The sequence below is a fragment of the Terrapene carolina genome, unplaced genomic scaffold, assembly GCF_002925995.2.
Source record: "Terrapene carolina triunguis isolate 2854851 unplaced genomic scaffold, T_m_triunguis-2.0 Scaffold35022, whole genome shotgun sequence".
Taxonomy (NCBI): domain Eukaryota; kingdom Metazoa; phylum Chordata; order Testudines; family Emydidae; genus Terrapene; species Terrapene triunguis.
In genome coordinates this window covers 5,506,064-5,533,117 of record NW_020699373.1, presented here as the reverse complement: position 1 = coordinate 5,533,117, position 27,054 = coordinate 5,506,064, and the positions used below count along the sequence as shown (strand labels likewise).

Genomic DNA, 27,054 nt, shown 5'->3' with positions numbered 1-27,054 from the left:
TTCCCCCATGACCCTGCAGCCACAGACGCCTCCGTACACGTATATTGCCACTGGGCCGTGCCAGCAGCAGCAGCAGCAGCACGCTCACGTGCACGGACTGGCTTCTCTCCCCGCCTCGCGCGCCTGCGCGTGCGGGAGCGGGGGGAGCCCGCGCGCCACTGCTGCCGGCGCGGGGGCGCCAGCGAGACAGACGGGGCCGCGGAGGGAGAAGGGGGGCGGAGGCGCATGCGCGAGGGGATTTGTCTGAGGCCGGCGGCGAGCGTGGCTTGTTTGTCCGTACAGTGTGGCGGTTCCGGCGCGCGGCGGGCGGCTGCGGGGAGTGCGGCTGCGCAGGTGAGGCTGGGGGCTGGGCGGGCGAGTAACTGGGGCGAGTCTCCCCCGCAACGGTTGAGGGGGGACGTTGTGGCCGTTGCCGTCAGGGACAGAGGGAGTCTCCTAGCGGGCGGGGCCTGGAGCCAGGTGGCTCATCGCGCAGCTGGGGCTGCACCCGCGAGCCGGGGGGGAGGGGTGGTTATGAAGGAGGAGGGGATGCCGTATACGGGGAGGTGGGGGTGGCTGTGTGGGCTCGGTGGACCAAGCCCTGGACTGGGGCACGGGAGATCTGGGATCTGTCCCTAGCTCGGCCACTAACCTGGTGGGTGACCTTGTGCACCTCACTTCACCCGCCCGTGCCTCAGTTTCTCCACCTGAGAAGCAGGGGTTGTGATCGTGGCCTCCTTTGCAAAGTGCATCGAGCTCTAGAGGTGAAGTGAGACACACAAGAGGTGGGTGGTGGTATTAGTGGGGCATGGCTCTGGTGCCCACCTGTGGCCATTACCCACCGCCCCAGTGCAGTGAGTAGCCGCCTTCTCCAGTAAAGTATCAGAGGGGTAGCCGTGTTAGTCTGAATCTGTAAAAAGCAACAGAGGGTCCTGTGGCACCTTTGGGACTAACAGAAGTATTGGGAGCATAAGCTTTCGTGGGTAAGAACCTCACTTCTTCAGATGCAAGTGAAGGTTCTTACCCACCAAAGCTTATGCTCCCAATACTTCTGTTAGGCTTGGTCTACACTTACCCCCCAAGTCGAAGTAAGGTACGCAAATTCAGCTACGTGAATAACGTAGCTGAATTCGACATACCTTACTTCGAACTTACCGCGGTTCAGACGCGGTCCACACGCGGCAGGCAGGCTCCCCCGTCGACTCCGCGGTACTCCTCTCGTCTAGCTGGAGTACCGCAGTCGACGGCGAGCACTTCCTGGTTCGACTTATCGCGTCCAGACCAGACGCGATAAATCGAACCCGGAACTTCGATTGCCAGCCGTCGAACTACCCAGTAAGTGTAGACATACCCTTAGTCTCAAAGGTGCCACAGGACCCTCTGTTGCTTTCTCCAGTAAAGTGTGTCGTTGCTTTTGGTAGCTTATGTTTTCATGTTTCTGTGGTTTTGAGCCTGGGGTAAGGAGGGATCTGTCTCACAGGCTGTGCAGTAAGAACTTTCACACCTCTTCCTCCTTTTGTGCTGTGGTGCCTTTCTTCTCCTTGTTGGGTAAGCATTTGCTTGAGCTTTGCAGATTTCACTCCAGTCAAAATAACCTGTTGGAATGGAGAGGCTGGATAACTCAGTAGCATCACGCCTTTAAAAAATAAATAAACTGGTTTTTAGTTAAATCTAAATTCTATTTAATTTAAAGTTAAATTTGAAATTGACAACCTATGTTAAGGCCTAAGCTAGTTACAATCTATTAAAATTTAAATTAAATACAAAAAATAATATTAAGCAGTATGTGTTTGCTGCTGTGCTTTAAAGAAAGTCAAACCACAGAACTGGCAAAAGTCACTCGCCAGTTTTTTGACAGCATTAGCCTTTTCTGCTGGTACAGAGAGACTATTTTCTTCATTTCAGTTCATTCAAGTAGTTCAATGACGAGTTTATTAAGAAACCAATTGTGAGTTGAAGAAGCAAGAAAACTTGTTTTCCAGTCTATGAATAAAAATTGGGTATAAGGATGAGATCTAATAGTTCTAAAATCTTGAAGGACATGATGAACAGAAACAATCAATTCAGTTCACCAACAGCAGCTAATAATTCCTTTGTTTAATAAATGTTAGTTTTAAATGCAAAATATGTTTTGATAAACTTTTTTCTTATGTATCCGGTACACTTAAAATGCACAAAAACAACATTTAAAAAAATTAATGGATTTGAGTTTCCATAAAAGTAGAGAATTTAATCGAGTAAAAAATGCATCATACACCATTTTCTAACAAAATAATGTATAAAAGACTATGAATAAATGTAAGTTATGTTAAATAACTTAAAATGTGTATAAATACAGCGTATCCTGGTTAACATTAAGAAGCACCAAGTTTAGTGCAAAGGCTATATTTAGTTTTTAATCAACATGGCTTAATAGTTACCAGCCAGTGAGACTAAATAGTTATTTTCCTAAAGAAAGTACATACAAACGCAAAACCGAATTAAGATTGATTATTTAAAGAATTATTAAAATCGGTGATTTAAATTGCTTTTATTTAAGTCAGTACGCTCTTTTAGAAAATGAAGAGATTGAGGCTATGAGAAAAGAGAGGAGATTTTTTGGGAAAACTAGAGGGAGAGCTTGAAAAGCAAAGTGTACACAACACAGGAAAAGAGAGTGGAATGGAGAGATGGAATTACTATTGTAGAATAAATGAAAATAGACAGTGGAATACAGAGAGGAAGAGACTCCCAGATACAGATAGAGGCCTGGTCTACACTAGAAAATTAAATTGACTTAACTATGTCAATCGGGTTGCGGATTTTTCACATGCCCTCTTAGGGAGAAGGATTATCTACACCAGTGGGAGAATCCCCCCCTTTGGCGTAGGTGGTGTACACTGAATTACTCCTGTGCATCCACAGAATTTATGTCCCACTTCAGATTTCTTTGCTTCCCCGCAGAAAAATGACTTTCTGCGGGGAAGAGCCATCATGCGACTCTCCCCAGCATTATGTTTCGGGGGCCCAGGGCAGCCGGCAGAGAGGTAAATCACTGTGGAGCAGGAGGAGGGATGGGGGAAGACCTGGCTGGTGGCTCCTACTCTGCACCGGGCTCAGCTGCTAGGGCTGGGGAGGACAGAACTTCCTCTTCCCTTGCACAGCATCTGGGGCCGGGTCAGATCCACCCCCAGATTTTCCCCCCTGGCTGAAGGAAGCTCTGCAAACTCGCCCCACTCCCACTTCCTACACCCATCACTCCTCAGCTCTAGGGGGGGGACAGATCCCCCCTGTACAGGGAGCTGCTCCCCCATTCACCCAACTCCCGTGCATCCAGACCCCTTCATACGCAGACCCTCCTGCCAAGCGTCACCCCCCACACTCAGAAACCCCACCCATGAGCCCCACTCCCCCTGCATCTGGATCACCCAGACAAGTTACCCGCAGCCAGATTCCCCACCCCACCAAGTCCCAACCAGCTGCATCTGGACCCCCCCAGTTTGCCCCCCCACACCCATACCCCCCTGCCAAGCTCTGTATCCTTCCCCGCTGAGCCCCAATCACCTTCACCTGGACACCCCTGCAGAGTCCCATTACCATTACACCCAGAACCCCCCAGCAAGCCCCTGTGCATCCAGATCCCCCCTGCACCTGGATTCCGCACTGAGCTGCCCGCATCCAGATTGCCCCACGCAGAACCCTCTCAACCCACACCTCAATCCCTCCACACTTGGATCCTGCCTTGTTGAGCCTCCCTGCCCACACCTGGTGTACCTGGCACAGAGGGGCATGGTCCTGGGGTGTTTCTGGGGCAGGCCCAGTCCTTGCGCTGTGACAGGGTTGGGTGCAGCCTCACTGCTGAATCCGTGCCTCGTGGGGGAGCTTCACAATGATCTCCCACCTCTGTGCAGCCAGTGGCCTGTGCTCCCCAATGCCATGCTGGAGCTTCCAAATTTATTTGATAAATAAAATTTGCACAAATTCAAAATATTGTGTGCAGAATTTTTAATTTTTTGGTTCAGAATGCCCTCAGGAGTAACTGAAGGACTACAGTGGTGCAGCTACAGCAGTGCTGCTGTAGCATTTTAAGTGTAGACAAACATTGGGTAGGGGAAAGAGACAAACACTTGGGATAAGTTCAAATTTTGTTTAATATACAGCTTAGTGCAAAAATATTACAACTAGAGCTGGTCAAAAACTTTTTTTTTGAAAAGGTATCTTTTTTCAGCCAGGTGTAATGATAATAAGCCACCCAACTGTTATGTTTTAAATAAAATGGGTCTGATTGTAGATGGTAGGATGAAGGAGAAAAACATTCTGAAATTTGCATAAGTCACTAAAACCAGAAAGCACTAGAGCTGTTTGAAAAAGAGTCAGTAGTCAGCACCCGGATAACTCAGGGTCTTGTGCTTTAAGAATGAAAAAAATTCAGTAGTAATTTAATAAGTGCCTAGGGTTGGTACTGTCAGTATTCTATTAGTACTGCTAATATCCTGCTATCTTGAGTTCTTCTCCATTGTGACAGGTTTCAGAATGGTAGCCATGTTAGTCTGTATCAGCAAAAATACCTGTTTCCCCTCAATCCCAATTCAAGTTCTGTGGCAAGCAACCTTAAACTTCAGAGTCTTTAGTTTTTTCTCTTTGGAATATGCTGGTGTCTTTCTTGCAGGCTCTATGCGGAATGTTGCAGTTGAATATATGCTTTATCTTTTGCACACCTCAAATGTATATGTAGTCCAACTATGAACAAGTCTGTATTTCCTAAAATTATTAACGTTTTGAGAAATGTACAGTTTGACACTTTTGGGGGTGAGGCAATAGTGTCTCGCCAGTATCTAAGACAGGGGTCGGCAGCCTTTCAGAAGCGATGTGCCGAGTCTTCATTTATTCACTCTAATTTAAGGTTTTGCGTGCCAGTCATACATTTTAAAGTTTTTAGAAGGTCTCTTTCTATAAGTCTATAATATATAACTGAACTATTGTTGTATGTAAAGTAAATAAGGTTTTTAAAATGTTTAAGAAGCTTCATTTAAAATTAAATTAAAATGCAGAGCCCCCCCGGTCCGGTGGCCAGGACCCGGGCAGTGTGAGTGCCACTGAAAATCAGCTCGTGTGCTGCCTTCGGCACACGTGCCATAGGTTGCCTACCCCTGATCTAAGAAGTGCATCTGTCGTTATGCTATGTATTCTGTCTTAAGAATTTGAACTTGTTAAATGAATGTTTTTCTTCTTTTAAGCTCCAGTCATGCCCTGAAAACTGCAAGGACTCATAGATCTGCCTGCATGGTTCTCAGTGCAGGAACAGAAAATACTTAAGCAGATGTGCTATTTTTTAAGTGTATAAGCACTTATAATATTTTTTGCAGAGATGAATAAAACAATCTGACTTTTGTGGAAGGAATTTCTTCAGCAGTACATTATAAACAGCACTAGCAATTGATGCTCATGTGCAGAAATTGCAGGATGTAGATAACTATGTAACTGATTCAAGAGAGATGCTTTAGTGGTTGAGTGTTAGGTTTCTGCTCAGAAAGGACCTTTCTTTCTTATATGGGGAAGATGTGGCTCCTCACTAAATCAATGGTGATTTTAACTTCATTATTCTTTTGTTTGTGTGTGGGGCAGGGAGACGACGTATGCCAAGATCATACCAAGTCTATCCGTTAATAGTAGTATGTGGTATCTGTATTTATTAAATAGCATTTATAAATTGTCTGTTTGTTGTCATGGTATCTAGATATCATTTACAAATTAACACAAAATGGTCAAGATTTACAGCTTTCTAATGAGAAATCAACACTGTAAATTAAGTGTCTGGCACATAAACTTGATTTGTGAGTTTCATGAAAATATTCAAGATATATGTAATTTCTCAAAAATTAGCTGTAGCTTCATATTTGGTGTATACTAATTGGTTTTAGTGTATTCATATAGGGAATTGAAAGAGCCTTAATCAACAATTAGGTCTTTAAATTCAATCACAGGATTTATTTTATTATCCCACTCGTATGTAACAGACTTGTGCACACAACTATACTTAAGTCAAAAGTGCACTTGTAGACTTCATCCATACACGGAGATTAGAATAGAATCCCAAATGCATAAGGTAGAAATCAAAACTTGTCTGTCATCTGTTTAGTGAAGAAGAAAAGGGGCAAACAAATAACCAGTGCTAATCTCACTCTTTTCTCTTTTAAAACTCTTTTTTTCTAGGTGATGGAAAAAATCTCTATGATGTGACAGTTAAGAAGCAGTCATGTCAGCTCTCTGTCCACCTCCTTCTCCTGCAGTTGCCAAGACAGAGATCTCCTTGAATGGGGACTCACCATTACTAGCTGCTACTTTTGCCTACTGGGACAATATTCTTGGACCTAGAGTCAGACACATCTGGGCCCCAAAGACGGAACAGATGCTTCTCAGTGATGGAGAAATAACTTTTCTTGCAAATCACACATTGAATGGGGAAATACTTAGGAATGCAGAGAGTGGAGCAATAGATGTGAAGTTTTTTGTCTTGGCAGAAAAAGGAGTAATTATTGTGTCATTAATCTTTGATGGAAACTGGAATGGGGACAGAAGTACATATGGACTATCAATTATACTTCCACAAAGTGAACTTGGCTTCTATCTTCCTCTTCACAGAGTGTGTGTTGATAGGTTAACACATATTATAAGGAAAGGAAGAATATGGATGCATAAGGTAGGTTTGTTCTTTATTGCAACCAAATGTTAAAAACCTGTAAGACTTTTAATCATTGTATAGAAAATAGGTATATGTTTTGTAAAGGCAACAGTCTCCCTGAGTCACATTACATAACAATCCAAGAAACAAACTTGATCTTAGATCTATAAATAAAATCTCTACCTCAATACAACTGCTGGAGTTGTATGTTAAAAATTGATCCTAATGCTACCAAATTCAGGGCTTGCACCTGAGCGCATGCAACTCCTATCAGGGCTGGTAACGACTTGCCTGAGGTCCCCTACAGTTCTATTCAGTTGATGCTAGCCTCCTATGGAAACATTTTTTACCTCCCCATGCTTATGATAAAAATTGTGTTGCTTTTATTTTTATAAAATAAAACACTGTGGGCACACAAAACCCTGTGTAATTTCCCTATGCTGCACTGAAGCACCAGCTAAGAAAATGTATATGAGCCTTTAAAGGTACTGGGATCTGTACGTCCTCAACACCTTTTGGAAAGATGCTGTCGGTGTGTTTGATCCCAAAACAGGAAAAGCTGAGTAAGCTGAATCCCTATACAGAGTATTAACATCCTGCACGTAGGGTTTTTGAGACATATTGATGACTAACGTAAGTACTTAAAATGACAAGAAAATATGAACTTTTAGACTAAAACAGGAACATTGCATAAAAGTAACAGAACCAAGGGAAATGAAAAAAACACACTTTCATAACAAAAAGCAAGGATTCAAGACACAAGTTCCCACTTAGTGCAAGAACAGTTCATTTGGAATCCCAAAGGCAATTTTATTAATCAAATTGTGTTCAAGGATTACATAACTCAGTTCTGGTCTTGCTGTAAAAGCTTCTTTGCAGACTGAATGTGTTTTAGAAAAAAAAGAAAAAGCTGCTTTATCTTTATACAGTAAAAGTTGTTTCAGTATAATTCTGTTGTGCAAGAGAATCCCAATGCTTCATAGCTAATAAGCATCTTATAATTTTGCTTGAAAAAGTGGTAAGCATTGATGTTGTTTTAAAGTGTCTGTCTGATGGGGGCGGAAATTCTAGTTTTATCTTGTGTACTAGGACCTAGTCAATAAAAAAATATATATATATTTTATAAAAGAGCACCTCTTAAAAGTTATTTGATTCTATTTTTGAGGTAGGAGACTCAAGTAATTTATCTCCTAATTCCCATTTTGTCAGAGTACTCAATTTATTGATTCCATAGGATAACCCTGTGGAAACTTGTCTTCCAGCATGTCTAGTATTGATATTTTTGTCATACTTTACAAAGGAAGAATAGGTATTTAAACTCTCATTTTCTCTAGATGAGGGCAATGTCACAAATATTTCATGCCCAGTCCTATCTCCTAAAACTCAAATATGTTGTTTAGCAGTTAATTCTGTAACAACCATAGGTTAGTTATGTTTATCATGGTCTTGTGCTTGTGGACAGATCTTTTCTTCATTTTTGTGTTGTTCTACGCTTTGACCTTTTAGAGGCAAAATGATCAAACTCAACATGACACTTCATTTTTGGAAGCAGTCATTTATTTGTTTCCTGATGTACAGATTTAAAGATTTTCATGATGAAATCCTGGAGTTGTAGCTACACTGGAACTTGCAGAAAATGTTCTGTCAACCCCAAAAAACTAGTTGTGAGATCTTTGACTTTATTTATTTGTTTTCCCACCAGCTGTTCTTGGAACAGACAGGCTCAGTCAGTGGCAGAGTGCTAAACTCTGAAAGAAAGTTATTTATCTGTGTTTTTTCTTGAGCAGTTATGAGCCCTTCTACATACGTTATCTCTATCCCAGCTCAGTCCTTGCCCACAATAGAGACACCTCAGTGATAGATGCTCTAAAAATGTAGATTACAAATATAGCATTGTATACATTTTAGATATCAGTGTCTGACAGTTTCTGGGCATAATAATATGAAATTTAAATATTATTAAAATGAGAAAATGTGTAATACTGTGTCTCTTGGAACAAAGGCAGATTTCTACATCAGTTATCAATCAACCCAACATGCCAGGTTAAAATGGAAAACAAATGTCTTGAAGTCTTGCCTTAATTGATGCCACCAGTGTGTGTTGGCATTCCTACCAGATACCATGTCTTCCAGGTTTTCAAGAGTTCTGTCATAGGATGATCAGCAGTTCAAACCAGATTGTATTAGGAGGGAGAAACTCGCTACAGATTTGAAATAGCATCCTGCATTGGGCATATCCACTTAGATTCAGATGTATGCAGAGCAATGTTTAGAATGCTGGACATAGACAGACAAGCAACTGTTTAGAAGTCATTCCAAATAGGTCTAGAATCTTGTTTAGCTTTTACAAAGCTAGATATTTGAAGTTTTATGTGTTTTTGTCCAATAATTCCTAGCAGAGAATTTCAAAAGAGAAAAGGGATTCTAGTAATTTGTTCAGTTTCAACTACATGAAGACTGAAATTTTTTTAAAACCAAGAATCTTGTTTGTCAATGAAGTTATTTCTCATTGGAGCCCAAGTCAAGGAGGGGAAGTGCCTTTAAGGGATCTATATAGCACCAATGTTGTTTTTCACAGGCACTTGTTTCAGATTCATTTAGGTTTTATCATTGGCAGGAGGAAATCTACTCTAACTTGTTTCTTCCTCATCTATTCTGAGGAGGTATGTAAGCTTTCTGTTCTGCAGTTGATCAGCCTTGAGTAGCTCAGTCACAGGAGATTAATGAGTAAACCTGCGAAAGATGTGGCAACACTTCAGCTTCTATAAGAAGACATCTCTGGAGCGTGCAAAATATTCATTGCCTATAATGTTGTTCTGACTATGCCATTCATTAGGGCCAAGTTTTCATAGCATATTATGCTGAATTGTTGTAAATGATTACGTTCATCATCATCATTCACTACTGAGGTTCTGATGACTTGACGCTGCCAAAGTTCTCGCTGAATTTTTGGTGTGACCTCTTGTGTATCCTGTGGTGAAGTACCTTGACGTTTCCATGGATGTCTGCAATATTTAGTTCTAGAACAGTTAATGTATTGAAGATCTGCCAGTATCTCAAGATATGGAACAAATCCCCTTCCCAAAAGCAAATAAGTTTCCTCTTCCTGAAGATTGCATTTTTCCCTTGTTTTGTTAAGCTGGAACAACTTACTCCTTTTGCAGTGAAAAAAATAAGTAAAAATCAGCATAGCTGAATTTAGCATCTTTATTTCCCCTGAGACCGATCCATCTGGTATTTTCGTGATCAGAGAGTGAAGGATATTTTTGTTTTATTTCAGCTTCCCTCCTCCTCCCCGTCCCCCCCCCCACAAGTTAGAGGTTTATGGGGAGGGCGGGTGATGGGGGGGTAGTATTTGCCACAAAATAGCTCTATAAAGGAAAATGCCTTGAACATCAAAATGTGAATCAAAGAAGTGTGATTCTACAGGGAAGAACATTTACCAGTTGACTGATGGGTGCATAATTTTATAGCCAAATACTGGAGCTTTTATAACTTGTGTGAAAATTAACTGCTTCTCTTGCTCAGGAGAGGCAAGAACATTTCCAGAAGATTGTCTTGGAAAGCACGGAGAGAATGGAGGATCAGGTAAGAGTGACTGACTGACTGCATATGGCATACCATCAGAAAGCTATTACTGGAACTGGTGACTGTAGAAGTCGGTACTGCTGTTTATTTTTGGGATCCAGGAAGATATTTTTGGACTAGCAGAGTGAGCTGCCATGCACAGGAGGCAGTCTTTGTGAAGATAAGATGGTGGAAGCTATGACCAAATTGAAGGAAATTATATCCCGTCGCTTTATGGGTAAAGTGGAACTCTGTGAAGAATATTACCTTTCAGAAATGGGGAGGCCACTTACTCGAACATGATGTTCTCCAAAGGTAGCAGCTTCCTTACATTTATACTCTTCTACCCTTGTTTACTCATGGGTAGGTTTTTACTAGGTCATTAGTCAGCTGGATCAGAGAACTGATGCTTGGTAACTATTATCTTGTAACTGTCCAAGAGAGAAGTCATTATAGACTTCATGGCTGAGATTACAAAGAGAATTTGGTTTCTGAAGCAATACATGTGAAAGCACAACCCTAGAGCTTGTTGCAAAGTATAAAATCAGAGAACTCATCATTTGATTCCGATGCTAATCTAGCTAATGAGCCTCTATCTGTTTGTCTCCTTGTCTCCAAAACATGTACTTTTAGAAATATAATATTTACTGATAATTACATCTAATACACTATGATACAGTCACCTACCTCTAGATCTATCCTGTCCAAGTCAAGCCAAATTGATTGGGTATTTAGAATAAAAGCCTTGAAACTAATTATAAACATTCTTGTTACTGGGTCAGCTGCTTATTTCCAGTTGGCTATTTTTGATGAGCAAAACTGAAAAACGTATGTATATATGAAAAACATATGTATCAATTTCCTGCTCCCTTCTAGTCTTGTGGTCTTGCCGCCCTCCCCACCAAAAAATAAAGAAGCTAAAATTATTCTGTCTTTAGTGTTAAAAATTTCTGTTACTAGTAGCTTTCTATACTGCATGCTATGCTTTTATTTCACAACATGTTATTTATTGCACAGGGCCAAAGCATCATTCCAATGCTGACGGGAGAAGTTATTCCTGTAATGGAACTTCTTTCATCTATGAAATCACACAGTGTTCCGGAAGAAATAAATGTAAGTCCTTATGTTTGCTGCGTTTTGAAAAGGAAGCAACTATGCCACTCTTATTAATGTTGCCTTTGGTAAAATAAATAATTGATACCATAAATCATGATTCTCTTTAACTGTTTGGCACAGGAAACTCTCCTAAATGGTATTTTTGCTAATAGCAGTTTCTCATAAATATCTGAGCAGTAGCAATAATTTTTGATCAACACTTAGCAAAATTGGCTGTCAACTGTATTATGCTTTTTAAAAAGGGAAAGGAAAGGATGTCATCAAATAAAATTAATATTAGGGGAAAGAGTTTTAATGGTGAGATCTATTAGAATGTGGAATAATCCTTCCCTGGACAGGAGAGGAAACACCATCACTTGGGCCAGTTTAAAATATTTTGATTGAAGCACTAAAAATATACTCTTGGGAACGATATCAGTGGTGGTTGAGCTGGGGGAAAATGGATTAGATGATATAATTACTCTTTTCTGTCTCTTAATATCTGTTAACCTCCCTCAGAGGTTAACGGTTTAAAACAGGAAGAGCTGTATTTTTGTGAGTCTTAAACATGCTTGATTCCTCACAATTGTGAAACTGAGGGCTAGTCTACACTTACCGGTTAGTTCGACGGCTGCGGATCGAAGTTCCGAGTTCGATTTATCGCGTCTGGTCTGGACGCGATAAATCGAACCAGGAAGTGATCCCCGTCGACTGCGGTACTCCAGCTCAGCGAGAGGAGTACCGCGAAGTCGACGGGGAGCCTGCCTGCCGCGTGTGGACCGCGTCTGAACCGCGGTAAGGTCGAAGTAAGGTATGTCGAATTCAGCTACGTTATTCACGTAGCTGAATTTGCGTACCTTACTTCGATTTGGGGGGTAAGTGTAGACCAGCCCTGAGATTGTCTAGGAGTCACTTAAGCTATCACCACATATCCTTAAAAATCCAAAATAAAATGTTTTTAATGTGGCTTGTTACACCACGTCATCTAACCCTTCTTTCTGTTCCTTTGCACTCCAGATAAGTGACACAGTGTTAAATGATGATGACATTGGGGACAGTTGCCATGAAGGTTTTCTCCTCAAGTACGGTCTTGTTCTCTGTTTTATGCTGTTGTGAAACCACTTTAAAAGTAAATGATGCCAGTGTCTCTTAATTGGTTGTTTTTAGGCTTGGAAGGATTAGATTTTTATTGGTAAATGTTGATTTCTCCAGATATGCACAAAGCAACAAAAAAATCTGTCTATCAATGATAATCAAAGTTACAGATAGGCAAGTAAGAAAAATGCTGCTTCAGAGCTTGCAAGCATTTGATTTGATATTTGCTTTGTATATTTTGACATGAAATGTTGACAATTTGTGTTTTACCAGTTACAAAGCTTTAACTTTTTGAATCTCAATATCTTTTGTCATTAAATAATTGTCTGAAACCCCTCTCCCCATAATTTCCCACCAATGTGAAAATTTAAATAGAAAAAATGGTTAAAAATAAACATCAGTATATGTCAAAATAGTTTTTTAAAAATCCAATTTTTCAAAGTCTAGTTGTATTGGTGGTTAAGAGTTAATTTGGGGTGAGGCGACGTTAGCGCTCGTATCGCTTCTTTATATGTCTGCCTAAGCGATAAAAGTATTCAGACGGGACATAGACAAAGGGTTTTGAGTTTCTTAACACAGTAAGTCAGGTAGTGGTTATGTCATAGGAAGTTTAGGAAAAGTCATGGGTTAAAGTCACAGATAAAGAATGACAAATCCATAAATGTCATGCACATTCTTCTGTACTCAGAATGTTTAATTCTTCCATTTTCTTTAACATAAAAATAGTTAACCATTAGTAAATCAGTACACAAATGTCTCTTGTGTTAGGAAATCACATAACACACTCCCATCTTTAATGGGGGTGTTTATTGATCTTCTGTCATTCCTCAAAACATCTCTGTGTAATTGCCTGGTGAATTTAGATAGTCCCTAGCTCATAGAACCGTCACTGTGTTGTACAGTACCAAACACCCACTACACAAATCAAATAGTGACTGTGTTCATATACCTAGCAGTTTCATAGCATTTAGTGTTCATAAAGCACTTTGTTGCAAGGATTTATGTAGGTTTTCAATCCTGAGGCAAGTTAGCTTTTAGAAAAATATAAGAATGGCCATACTGGGTCAGACAAAGGTCCATCTAGCCCAGTGTCTTGTCCTCCGATAGTGGCCAATGCCAGGTGCCTCAGAGGGAATGAACAGAACAGGTAATCATCAAGTGATCCATCCCCTGTCACCCATTCCCAGTTTCTGGCAAACAGAGGCTTGGGACATCATCCCTGCCCATCCTGGCTAATAGCCATTGATGGACCTATCCTCCATGAATTTATCTAGTTTTTTTTAACCCTGTTATAGTCTTGGCCTGCACAACATCCTCTGGCAAAGAGTTCCACAGCTCTTGTGTGCGTTGTGTGAAGAAATACTTCCTTTTGTTTATTTTAAACCTGATGCCTATTAATTTCATTTGGTGACCCCCTAGTTCTTGTGTTATGAGAAGGAGTAAATAATACTTCCTTATTTACTTTCTTCACACCAGTCATGATTTTACGTTGAGAGCATATCCTACATGGTTTATTGTAGGTGAATTGCTTTCCACCAAGAGACATCAAAAGAAATTGGTCCTGTGTTAATGCAGCATTCTATTAGTATGGCTCTGATACAACAAATAACAGGACCTCGCTCTTTTGTTTTTGATTAAGATATAGGTACAGAGAATAGCACTTGGTCACTGTATATTCTCATTACTAAATAGCTGCATTATAACTGATTCAGTAAACCAACATGGTATATTCCCCAGAGCTACACATTGCATATAGCCTGTTCAGCTGAGCATCTTGTGCTGCACTACTCACAGTTATGCCCTTGAGGAATAGGGGAGCTTCCTGGCTTTTGCCAGATTAAAATTTTAAACTTATCATGGCTTCAGTATATATTTTGAGTTTTTTGTTCATTGAATAAAAATTGGACTTGACAAAGTGACTATAATAATTCTGACCGTGAAAATTAAGCACAGTCATGCGTCCTTGTGGAACTCCAAAATGCAACTGCAGAAGTATATTCATACATACAAAGAACTCTTCAGTGTTGTGTACTACCTTAGATCCTGAAGTGGTGTTGGTTTTTTGTACTGAGATATGTGGTAGCAGATGCTTGTGGGATCAAGGCCCTGATGTGTTTAGTAATTGAAAGAAGCAAGACTCAGAACCTTACTGTAGTGCCTGTGTTCTTTTACCAATGAAAGCTATTTAATCACTGTATAATTCAAGTTCCCTTAATTTGAAGGTATAGTTTTACTTTTGCTTATCTTAAATAAATTACCTTATACTCTTAAACACTAAACCCATAATTAAGTTAGCCTTCCAGTAACTTAATTCAGTTCAGCCAGGATGGCTTCATAGTAGTAATTAAAAAAACAGATTCCTATTTCTTAAATGAATCATACTAAAATCTAGACGTTATGAAAATCCAAAGGTTTAGTAATGTAAGTAAAGAAAAGTCTGTTTGAAGCCTGCTTCTTTTTGTTTTGTTTTTCATTTCTGCATATAGAATTATGTTGAAGCACTTGTTTTGGAGTAGTCTGTTGTATTTATTAATCTGTATTTCATTTTAATTTGCAGTGCCATAAGTTCACACCTGCAGACTTGTGGTTGCTCTGTGGTTATAGGTAGCAGTGCAGAGAAAGTTAATAAGGTAAATGCATTTTATAATTCTCAAAATTGGATTCTGATTATTGTATTTGGCCTGTCAGCAGATTATCTGCAGTAATGTAAAAGTGGCAATTAATGAAAAGTAAAATATTATTCAGTTAAATGTTATATTTCCCAGAAATATATTTGATGTGGCAGGAGCAGCACTGTACTGCTATTGAACTTTTTTATTTGTATGGTTGGTTGGCAATTGAGTATGAAAAATAATTTATCATTTGTATTCTGACAGTTCTTAGCAACTAATTTATTTTATTGTGCATATGAAATTATGGAAAATGAGGCTATAGTTTTTAGGATTAGATTTTTTTTATTAGCCATATGCATAAACTGATGGCATCTGGATTAACATTTAGCTCTTCAGCTATTGCAATGGATATTATCTAAATAAACGAATCTATGCATAATTTTATCATATTGAATACCCAACTGCAGAGTAAAACTTGCTGTGCTTCTGGATCACAAATTGCCTTTACACAATATCTAATGAGCACCAAACTATTATGAGTCACTCATGCATATGTAAGATGCAAATTTTCTAAGTCCCCACCCTCAGTTCTTTGATTTCTCCTTGCACTTCTGTTCTGTGCTGCAGTTTCCCCATGATCCTCATAGCCTTAGTCATAAATAAATGATACATTTTAAATATTTTAATGTAAAAAATAAAACAGTACTAACTGAATTATGTTAGTGACTTGGTCAGTAAACTCAGTTAGGTTCTGGGTTTCAGTGGAGACATGAAAGATCCAAAGTGCAGGTGCAAACTTATAAAATTTGAGTCCTGCAATAGCAAGATGTCCGTTGGTAGATTGGCATGTTTGCTGTCTGGAGTGTCTGTGGAACTAACTTATCAAAAGGATGCTTGCTTTATGCTACCTACACCTCCACGATCAGAAAGTATAGGAAGCAGTGGCTGAATGCCTTCTTAACGGAAGAGGACTAAGGCAGAAGGCCAGGAATATCAGGATAATGCTCTTTATGCTTTCTCTCTGAAGACAGCCTTCTCAGTGGTGCTACCATTAATCAGAAGAATAACTGGTTGCAGACTCCTATGGCAAACTACCTTCTCCCCACACCTACCACTTTTTGAAAAAAAGACAGGTGCAAAGGAACGGAGGGAGGGTTGGGGTGGTACCACCTCATGTAGCCGGGGGAGGGTCTACAGCCATGAGGCACCAATACCACCTCTCTACAAGTACTGCTAGGCACATTTATCCAGTTCTGGTGGGCTGGGCACATGCGCACCTAAATGGAATACATGTCTGCACCACATCTAGAAGAACCATAGTTACAGTAAGTAACTGTTTCTTCCTAAGCCTACTAACTTGTCAGGTGATTATACAGCTACAGGGTGGATAAAAATCCATGATTTAAAAAAAAATCGGATTTGTTTTATTTCAATTGGATTTTTTTTGATAAAATACTTTTTGAGGAAGAAACCTATCTAAAGATAGTTTTAATTAAGATACATTATAGGTCAAAGATATCTCATCATGGAATAGGAATTATAAATTCTAATTCTGTAGTATGAGACAATATATTCATGTAATGTTTAAGAGAGGTTTTGTAAATGAGTTCCAATAGTTCATGGATTAAGGACTCAATCTTACGGGGTTCAGAGGCTTCTGTATAGATTATTTAGGTTAATTTTTCTATCTACCCAATGGGACTCAGTGCTTAGTCTCGAAGATACCGTCAGAGATGCTTAGTTTTGCAGTTCTCAAACTGGATTTGTGTCTTTAGAGGTAACATGCTTGTTAACAGCAAAAATGTTATTAAATAAATAAATAATATATACAGGTGAGAAATAACAGACCTCAACTCTGTTGTCCCGCTGCCAATTTTTGTACACAGAGTCAATCCCTTACCTCTCTCTAAAAGTGCAAAGTTTCAAAAAGTTCAATGAATAGAAGATTGTTGGAGGCGTAATAGATCCAGACAAGGAGAAGAAGTCTGGAAATAAATATGAGAAGCAAGGGACATATGCTTGTTTTTTTTTAAATATTATATGTTTGCTGTTGAAGAAAAAAATCCAGAATACTTAACGTTGTTGTTTTAGTTAAAACAATTTAAATGTTTGTCTGGTGATGTTCTCCTTCTAATACAGCATGGCAAGAAAATCCTCCAAATATTAATGTTTAACCTGTTGAATTGGAGATAGTTCATCTCCCAATGACTTCATAAATATCTGCTTCAATTACCTTTGGTAAATTAAATAACCAAACACTCATTCATTTTCTGATATAGCTGTAAAACTAAAAAAGTTTTCAAACTAAATCACTGTTTAAAAATGTATAGTGTGTACCTTCTAAAAATGAAACCTACATCTATCTCTGAGTTGTGAAAAATGTGTATTAAGGTTATAACAACCAACAAGAATGCACTTTTATGTAGAAAACCATGATTAAATCGAGTCTTCCTGATTAATGATTTAAATCAAAACCACCCTGCATATCTACATATTTAAAAGAATAATACTTTTAGAAAACCTGTTCAGCTGTGTTTGGAAAAATGAAATGGAGGAAGCCCTTTTAACTCTGAGGCTTTCTGAATGGATTTGTATGTACAAATTGGTTACAGTTATGCAGATGTGCCAGTTTTAAATGTGTTGAGAGTCCCTATTAGAAAGGTTATTGGCATGATGATGTGGCAGTGTTGGTCCCAGTATATTAGAGAGGGAAGGGGGGAGAGGTAATATCATTTATTGGACCAACTTCTGTTGGTGAAAGAGACAAGCTTTGGAGCTACACAAAGGCGTCCAGACCTGAAGGAGAATTTCGTGTAGCTCGAAAGCTTGTCATGTTCACCAACAGAAGTTGATCCAATAAAAGATATTAATTTACTCACTTTGTGTCTCTATTAGAAAGGTGTCTCTTAAAATAGCAGGTTGATGCTGGGAGTTGAATTCACACTTTCACAAAACATTATTCTTACATTCATCTGGGATATATCAGATGCTTGGGTCAGAAGGACTGTCCTTTGATTCCTATTTAATTAAGCCATTCTTCAGTCCCACCCCCTGTAGTGTGAATACTGCTAGTTAATCTCCTACAGTGAGAATTGCAGAGGCAACTCATGATGGAGAAAATAAAGCTATCTTTATCAGTAAATTGAATTTTCCAGATGAATTGCCTCTCTGTCCTTCCGCCAAAAGGGGGGCCTTTAATATGCACCTTTAAGTCAGAGAGGAGCTGAGAAGGACTTTGTAGTAACATGTAGTCCTAGAACATTTAGGTGTGAGGCAGATGTGCCATTAATGACTGCAACCTGTACCACTGCTATTAGAGCCGGGGTTGTCTTTTGTCTGTCTGTACAGCACCCAGCACAATAGGGTTTCAATCTGTATTGGGGCCTCTGGGTTCGACAGTAATGTAAATACTTACTACTACTACTACTACTACTACTACTGTTTGTCTCATGAAGCTATGGCATGACACTGCAGTGTGGCTCTGTAGAACTCCATTTATATGTAAGAAACCCATATGCAGTCTTTTTATTTGATTATGCTTCGAATTAATGGTACGCCTCTTATTGAGTTCCAGTTTATTTTACAAGATTGAACTTTCCTTCATTGTAAGACTTCTTTTTAGTTCTGGGAGTCAGTCTCTTAAGTGGGTGTGTATAATACTCACTAATATTAATATAATAGGCTTACAACAAGAGGACATGGTTATAGTAAGCTTTGGGGCTGGTAGAGTCATCTTATTAGTTTGTACAGTGCCTAGCACAATAGAGTCCTGCTCCATGACTGGGAGTCCTAGGCAATACTGGAATATTAAATAATAATCTATATGTAAATTGTTCAGATAAAATACGTATGTATTCTAAACACGATACTTAAAATAACTAATTAGTAAAGAGCTGTTGCTCTTTTTTTCCGCTTAATACTTAGAGCATCTCTGATCAGATCAATGAGAAGTAGATTAAAGAGAGGAAAAAATAAAATGATTGAGCGCTCAGACAAAAGCTGCTGAATATTTGGGGTTGTAGAAGCAGGAGAATGTACGTATATCATGAAATGTGCATTATTGTGGCAAAAGAAGTCTAAATTAGTGGAAAAAATTATGGGCATCTTAATTGCATGCTGTGCATACACAGTATTTTTTTTAAAAAGAAAAGAAGCTGGGGAAATGCATGTCTGAAAACAGGTTAAGAGCATATTGTGTAACAACTACAGCAGCGCTTCTAAATACTCTCTCCTCGAACTATGTTTCTGTTAATGGTGCAGCTAGATGGAGTGCTTAAAATAAACATATACTTATGCCTTCAGGAAGTCTGCTTTAGTGATTTTTTTTATTAGTCTTTCTGAAAATGCAAAAACACCTATCACTGCATCATTAAAGCAGGTTTTTGCATTTTCTGACATAAGTATTAGCTGTCAAAGTTCCTACAGCAAGAGCATCTTTTGAGCAAGACATTTGCTGAACAACTCAAATTATTGATTTCCTACTCTATTTCATTGTCATTCAACTGCTCATTATCTATTTCCACTGAATGTTTCCTTGCAGCATGGACCATGCTTTTTCTCATCTTCTGAGTAAGAGCATTTAGAACACTTATTAAAGCATATCATAAAAATTATACTGGATGTACAACATGAACAAAGCTAATGTTGCCGTGGTAACCTAAATTTCTGTGTTTCTTGACTCTAAACAATTAAACTATGCCACCTTAGATGTTCCGTTTAATATTTGTTCTGTGTTATTTTCATTTAATATGTAGTCTTGAGGAGTGTGGTTTAATTTTAATACCTCTACTTTTAGATGTCAGTATGTAACTATTTGACATTATTGTAGCATTCTTTTTTCTAATGTGTAGTGAACTTCTTGGATAATCACTTATTTGAAATCTGTACTGTATTATGTTCTAAGTTCAAAACTTTCTTTACTATACATCTGCCTATTTTTTACAAAGCTTTTTGTATTGCAGATAGTGAGGACATTGTGTCTGTTTCTTACTCCATCAGAACGGAAGTGTTCCAGACTCTGTAGAAATGAATCTTCCTTCAAATATGAATCAGGACTCTTTGTTCAAGGATTGCTTAAGGTAAGGCAATTTTATTGTGACTTTTGATTTTTTTTTTCTAAATTCTTTTCTCCAGTATCCAGAAACCTACAATTTCTTAATATAATCATCTTAACTTGAAAATACCTAAATATATTGTTGTCTTAAGAAGTTTTTCCTCTTCACTTGTTGATTCCTGATGCCAGTATTATAACCATGACTTCTCTCCTATATGTCTGTATCCATCTGTTGCGTCTTGTCTTATACTTAGAGCGTGAGCATTGTGGGGCAGGGACTATCCTTTTTTCTTTGATGTTTGTACAGTTCATAGCACAATGAGGTCCTAGTCTATGACTAGAGCTCCTAGGTGCTATGGTAATACAAGTAATACATTATTACCTATATTCCATGGCTTAAAGCTGTTTCTAGGGATGCAAAAATTTCAAGCTAATTTTTCCTCTGTACTGTCCATTCCCTTTAGGAATAGTTTTTTGTCATTGTTCCTTCACTTTGGGAATAAATCTATAGATTTGCTACTTTTGGGGGATCCTAGACCCATACAGGCAAGCGTTTAAAATTTGCATATGCTAGCTAAATCCGACTCAGAGAAAAGAATGTTAGTCTCCAGCACTCCAGCATACTATGAAAAATAGTTTCAAAATATTTACAAAGGGCTGTAGGAGTGGATGGTGCTTCATAGGCAAATAATATTACAAGGCCCCTGTTCCAAGGAGCTTTCAGACTAAATTTGACAGATGATGATAAACTATAGCTAAATGATATGACGTTGAGGGACAGATTGTGGAACCTGTGCTGGCCAACACATTCGGAAGATGGAGCCAATGTTCTGTCCCTGCCTGCCCACTCTGACTTCTGTTGGAGAGGAGTAGGGACCCAAGGGAGCCACATTTTTACATTTAACTTTTATTGTATTTACCTAGTAGTACCAATATCGTTGGGGGGGGGGAGGGGAAACAATGCCTTTTATCAAAACCAAATAAAAGCTCAATCTGTTTGCCTCCTAACTAGGTAGACTAAGTAGTTCTTTGTTCTCAGTAGCAAGTGTGCACTTGGGTGGAGGGTTCCTAACTTCAAATGCTGATTATGTACGCTACCTACTTACGTGTTGAGAGAATTTCTAAAGCTTTTCTACAAGGAGTGAAGATAAATTATGTTCTCAGCACTGAAAATATTTTTAAGAAAAAAAACTTGTGCATGCTCAAACTTCTCAAATTTAGAAGGCTAAAGTTAAATGCTGTCATGCTTCCTGCATGATAAATATTGTATAATGCTCTATGGTATTCTCTCATGACCTCTGTTCAATTCACTTGGTAGGGTATTTGCTCATTTAAAGCTGCATTCATGGCTGTAATGTTGCTGTTCTCCTTTCGCATACGGCTTTGTAACTCACTTTAATGTCAAGCATCATGCAGCATGAGAACGGTGTGCCATTTGGTGCGAGGGAGTTGCTGGAAGGGTGTTACCAGCAACAAGACTGTCATGAAACAATGCAGTGATGTGCACATCACTATTTTCCAACACCCCCTCCAAAAATTGATATTTTATGTGTATACTGTTACTTTAAACAACCACCCAGTTTTACAACAGGGTTTAACTAGAATTATAAACACACACACCTCAAAAATGAAATGCATTTAAACACGTTGTTTTAAACTTAAGACTGGTGCTTTAATGTTGTTTCAAATACCGGTATTTTTTTGTAACTGGGAGACTTCTCTAACTCTTTTTTGCTGTAACAGGATGCAACTGGAAGCTTTGTGTTGCCCTTCCGTCAAGTAATGTATGCTCCATATCCTACTACACATATAGATGTGGATGTCAACACAGTGAAGCAGATGCCCCCTTGCCATGAACATATCTATAATCAACGGCGATACATGAGGTCCGAGCTGGCAGCATTTTGGAGAGCCAATTCAGATGAAGAGATGGCTCAGGATATCACTATTCATACAGATGAAAGCTTCACTCCTGATTTGTATGTACTATCCTTATACTTCCAAAATTATACTGCTTAGGACAGCATAACAGTGTAGTTGCATTTTGTCAGACCTTTTCTTATAAAATGCAGTTCTGTTTTATTCAGCAAGTGCTTTCCTCAATCAGGATAAACAGCCTGTGTTTTCTTCTTGGGGAATTGGGTTATAGGAGGTTAAAAACACTTCAGAAGGAGTACCTGTTGCTCAGTATTTCATTAGCACTCCATCCCAATGAAATTCCTGATAACATTCCATCCAATCTGATATGGTTGAATAATAATAAATAAGTATGCTATATAGCTAAGTACATTTACAGCTGACATTGGCTTACCTGGTTATTGTTAAGTGCATCTGGGCTGAAAAAGTTCGGTTTCATATTCTATAGTAACGTTTTTAAAATAAAGCCCATATCATAATTCACTAAAACTGACTTTTTTTTAATTTGTTTTAAATTCTGTCAGACCCTTAACTATAATGCTATTACCAGGCACCAATATAATATATTTAGTGCCTCCTTATCACATTATGTCAGGCTTTCTTTGTTGTCTCTTCACAGGAATGTTTTTCAAGATGTCCTGCATCGTGATACATTAGTAAAAGCCTTCCTGGAGCAGGTAATAGCTGTTCTTTCAGAATGAGCAAAAGATGAAAAACAATTCTCTACTCTCATATAACAAATTTTTTAACACAAATAGATCCTTCCCTGCATTATTTGAAAACACAACAATAGTAGTACAAGAGAGATTCCTCTGAACATGTGCAGAAATGTTATGACCTGCTAATTACAGGTTCCTGTAAAATATCTGTCATTCTATGACTATAATAATCAAAAAGTAATATAATACTGAGTATGTACAGTGCCAACATGCCATTCTTGTTGAGCTGTGGTCTTTTCCTGAAAAGTACTTTACTGGAGGGGCTGCATCCAGGAATGACTATTGGGGGGTGAAAATATGTGTGTGCGGGGGGAGGGGGGGTAGAATCCCAGGTGCACTCAGCCTAGGACAGTACCTTTCAGCATGGGATTGTTACCCAACCACGTGTAGGATTAGAAATTGGTGTTGGTTTAAAATGTCTGACTGTGTAATAGAAACAAAGTGGGACCAACACAGCTACAACAACACTGCCTATGTAACCGTGTAATACAAATAGATGGCCGTTAAACATTGCAAGCTTAATTTGCAGTACTATGTAACACTGAAAATACTAGACACAGTTGTGAAGAACAAGGCACACCCCCTATTGCTGTATAATACTGCTTGAACTTGCAGCATTGTATAATCACTCAAGTCTGATCCATTTCAAGTAATGTAAAAAAAAGAGCAAAAACATGATTTGTCTTAATAGAATGGCAGAACAGCTTATCACATCTGTCCAAAATGTATCCTTTCATGATTATACATTTGCTTTAGCACAATTAGGAACTGTTACATATATGTTAGTTCAATGTTTTAGTTTTCCACATTCCTGGAATGAAACTTGAGTTGCATGTAATTTAGTTTTCTGCTGTAATTTTTAACAGGTCTTTCATTTGAAACCTGGCTTGTCTCTGAGGAGTACTTTCCTTGCCCAGTTTCTGCTAGTCCTTCATAGAAAAGCCTTAACTCTTATAAAGTACATAGAGGATGATACGTAAGTAAAAAGATAATAGAAGGGAGGGGGTGGGGATTTCTTGTTCACTAGGAAATCTTTCTATGTTGTAACAGTTTTTCTCTTTACTCTTGCAGGCAGAAAGGAAAAAAGCCTTTTAAGTCTCTCCGTAGCTTAAAAATAGACCTTGACTTAACAGCAGAGGGCGATCTTAACATAATAATGGCTTTAGCTGAGAAGATCAAACCTGGTCTACATTCCTTTATCTTTGGGAGACCCTTCTACACTAGTGTACAAGAACGTGATGTACTAATGACATTTTAAAGATCCTGTATGCTGCTGAAAGAAAGCTAGTAATGTAAACACCATTTTTCCCTTTTTGATAAGCACAGTCTTGCACTCGAATGCAGTGACTGAAAGCAAGTTACACTACAATCCAGTCGAAATGGGGAGGGAGTATTCGAGGGAAAGTCACTTCAGTTAGGGAAGCACACTTCAAAAGAGCCTTTTTTGTTGTTTACAGTGAAAGTAAATATTTCAGTAGTTTTTATGATATTTTGGGTTTGTTGTGTAAACTTTGCCACAGTTCTGGCTTAAACTGATTTAAAGGGAGGCTTTTGTATTGACTCTTTAGAGAGATCATACAGCTTCCCCACCATTTCTCTTCAATTTTGTGTCCCTCCTTATCCTGTTATCAGTATTTCCCAGTGTTGTCATGGAAAACCATACTTCTTGTCCTCTCCATTATGGAGGGCACTGCCTTTTGTGAAACAGAAACTGGAAGGACAGTTTTAACTCTTTTTTTGTTCTGTCTTCTTTCCTATGTGTGGGGCTGGTGTGAAAAACACCTTCCCTGCTCCCCATCCCATTCCAACTTCACCAGAAGCTTTTTTGCTACTTTATATGATGCATTTAAAAGGATATTAAAAAGAAACTAAAGATGAAGGAGTACTGTACAGCATTATCCTTGGGAGCCAGAGTGCTGCCTTTTAGTGGATTGTAAAGCCAAACTGATCTGAAGAATGCTGCTTTTAAAACAGGGTCATTATTTAAGCTGTTTTGCGTGTATAAGTGCCAACCAGGATTTTCTGTCACTGACTATGTTGAACCATCATGCATTTCAGTGCTTAATGATCCAACGTAATAGAGCTCTTTCAGAAAACAAAACAGGAAAATTAGGTTTTACACTTGCACAGCCATTGCCAACCTTTCTTTTTATAATCTGCTCCTGTTTTTTTATGAATAAAAACAAAGGCCACATTAAAACACTAGACCACCTGTGCCTCTGTTCTTTTTGGAAATAACCCCTGGAATATAGCCAAACTTCAAGATACACTTTCTTTTCATGTTACCTTTGTCATATGTTCAGCATAACTTCATTCAGGAATCAATGTGGCTGTTAGCTAATAGGAATAACAGTGTTGATGGAAAAACAAACTCTGGTTCAGTGAGATGCTAATCTCCCTCATCCACACCAACACACTCACCTCTCAGTCCACTTGTTTTGCTTTGCATACAGAAGATAAAGAACAGCAGGAAGTTGGGAAATGTACTTTACCTGCTTTCAGAGCATTTCTTACTTGAATAATCTGAGCTGTTGGATGTAGTTTTCAGATTCCCCAGAAGCTTTTCAGGTTTTGCCAATGTGCTACATGGTGTACTGTGCTAAGTGATGCATCTGCATTGCGTGCTGCTATCTATCTGTCTTCTCCCCTTTCCTTTCTCCTCCTCCCCCCCCCCCCCCCCCCCCCCTCCCCCAAAAAAAAAGTCAGGAATCTGCTTCTGTAAATGTAGTGTGTTAATGATATTCCATGATTAGAGATTCCTTGCCAAAGGACTATGTTAGTAACTGGGAATCTAGGCAAAGCCATTGTTGCTTTACTACTTAAGCCCTTGTTATAACTTTTTTTTATAGGATGGGTTTGCTCTGTGAACTACTCATTTTCAAACTCAGTTTCATTAGTTGAGACATAAGACACAACACTTCAGAATAATAGACTTTTCTAAAATATCCTTTCTTCTGACCTTAAAAGGGATACTGTCAAATAGCTAATGTCCAAAATGTGATTGTCATTTTCTTATAGGAAAATGTATTTTACAAGCTAAATATTTAGGACTTCTAATAGGAAAAAAGTAAGGTATGCCATTGTGTACTTAATACATATGTGCAGTTACTACAATTTCATATGAAAATAAGATTATACATGTGAATGACCATTACTTACTGTGTGCATGCATAGTTACCTTATTACATGCATAATTACTCTCACAAATTAAAGTTTATCTTTAAAAAAAAAATTTTTTTCAAGTCAATCTTAAAAATAAAAACATAATACACTTTTGTAGAGTCCCTGCAAAATGTCTCATGCTATTGGGCTTCCTTCTGCCAGCGTCTCATCAGGAAAACTATTGTTAGAATTATGCTGACTTAACCCAATGATACAGAGATCATTTTAATGTGTCACCAATTTATCATTATACATGTTTAATCAGTTTGCCTATTAAAAAAGGCATAATTCATAAACTATTTTTACTGCTTGGCTTCTCAGATGGCATTAAGAACTAAAAGTAGATGACATTACATTTCTGAAATGGAAGTAAGATGCTAAAGTTCAATTGACTTTAGACACAGTGCTGGAATTAATTATTGTAGCATGATAAAGCTTTGAAAACTTAATACTGACACTACTAACAGCAAAACTCTATTGTTTACTGAAAACATTTTTGTGCATTTTCACTTTGAAACAGTTAACTGCTGGAACTCATTCAAATGCTAGTTTTGTTGCACTATTGTCATGGATGCGGACTGTACAGTGAATAAATTATTAATGCATTTGCATGCTGTGCTGTAAATTTTATTACGTGGTATAAGGGAGGCCTTTTAGTAAACTGCGTGTGGATTTTGTTTGTCCTTCTGGAGCTTCTGCTGAAGAACTATACTTCTGTGTTCAAGATGGAGTGAATTATGTAATCATTTGCCCTTCTAAAAATGGGGGAAAGACCCTTTTTCACGAAAGAAAAATATTATTTTTACTCTTCCAAAGGCAGGGTCTTAGGCTGGAATGACAAAGAGAGTTAAACTCTTAACCAACCCTTTCGGGTGTCTTTGTGAGCAAATATAGGATGGCTGTGGTAACTGTTTAAAAATGTTAGTCTTCTAAAATTCCAAATGCAGTTGAAAACCACTTAATTTAAATTTCCCTTTATTGTACTGGGGCCCGATCAACCTCTAGCTGAGCTTAGTGGGAGCTATTTGGTTCTCAGTAGTTGCCACTTACTTGCCTGAATATAGATTTAGGAGCCTAAAGCCAGGTCCCTGTTTTTGAAAATCTTGTTTTCAGGTTTGAAAACTTGGGTTATGTATATTAGGGAATACTGGCAGCTCAGTCATATCCCCGGTAAGCCTTTCTATCACGCCTTTC

The 27,054-nt window shown here is 38.7% G+C and overlaps 1 protein-coding gene across 5 annotated transcripts; it reads left to right on the top strand.

Moving 5' to 3' along the window:
• The first annotated feature begins 264 nt into the window (after positions 1 to 264).
• LOC113404961 (guanine nucleotide exchange C9orf72) lies at positions 265 to 25,373 on the top strand. Of its 5 annotated transcripts, none has more exons than XM_026646410.2 (11): positions 265 to 333; positions 6,172 to 6,658; positions 10,169 to 10,228; positions 11,225 to 11,320; positions 12,320 to 12,384; positions 14,955 to 15,027; positions 19,971 to 20,087; positions 21,806 to 22,041; positions 22,599 to 22,656; positions 23,565 to 23,674; positions 23,770 to 25,373. In XM_026646410.2, the coding sequence occupies exons 2-11, from the start codon at positions 6,215 to 6,217 to the stop codon at positions 23,954 to 23,956; spliced, it is 1,446 nt and encodes a 481-aa protein (XP_026502195.1). In that variant the 5' UTR covers positions 265 to 333; positions 6,172 to 6,214; the 3' UTR covers positions 23,957 to 25,373. The 5 variants fall into 5 exon arrangements, with proteins under 5 accessions (XP_026502195.1, XP_026502197.1, XP_026502198.1 ...); XM_026646411.1 differs by lacking the exon at positions 265 to 333 and adding an exon at positions 1,418 to 1,527; XM_026646412.2 differs by lacking the exon at positions 10,169 to 10,228.
• Positions 25,374 to 27,054: the final 1,681 nt, after the last annotated feature.

Coding starts and splice junctions, on each gene's coding strand:
- LOC113404961 (XM_026646410.2), top strand. CDS start 6,215: ATGTCAGCTCTCTGTCCACCTCCTTCTCCTGCAGTTGCCAAGACAGAG. Junction 11,321..12,319: donor GTGTTCCGGAAGAAATAAAT/GTAAGTCCTTAT, acceptor TTTGCACTCCAG/ATAAGTGACACAGTGTTAAA. Junction 15,028..19,970: donor GTGCAGAGAAAGTTAATAAG/GTAAATGCATTT, acceptor TTTGTATTGCAG/ATAGTGAGGACATTGTGTCT.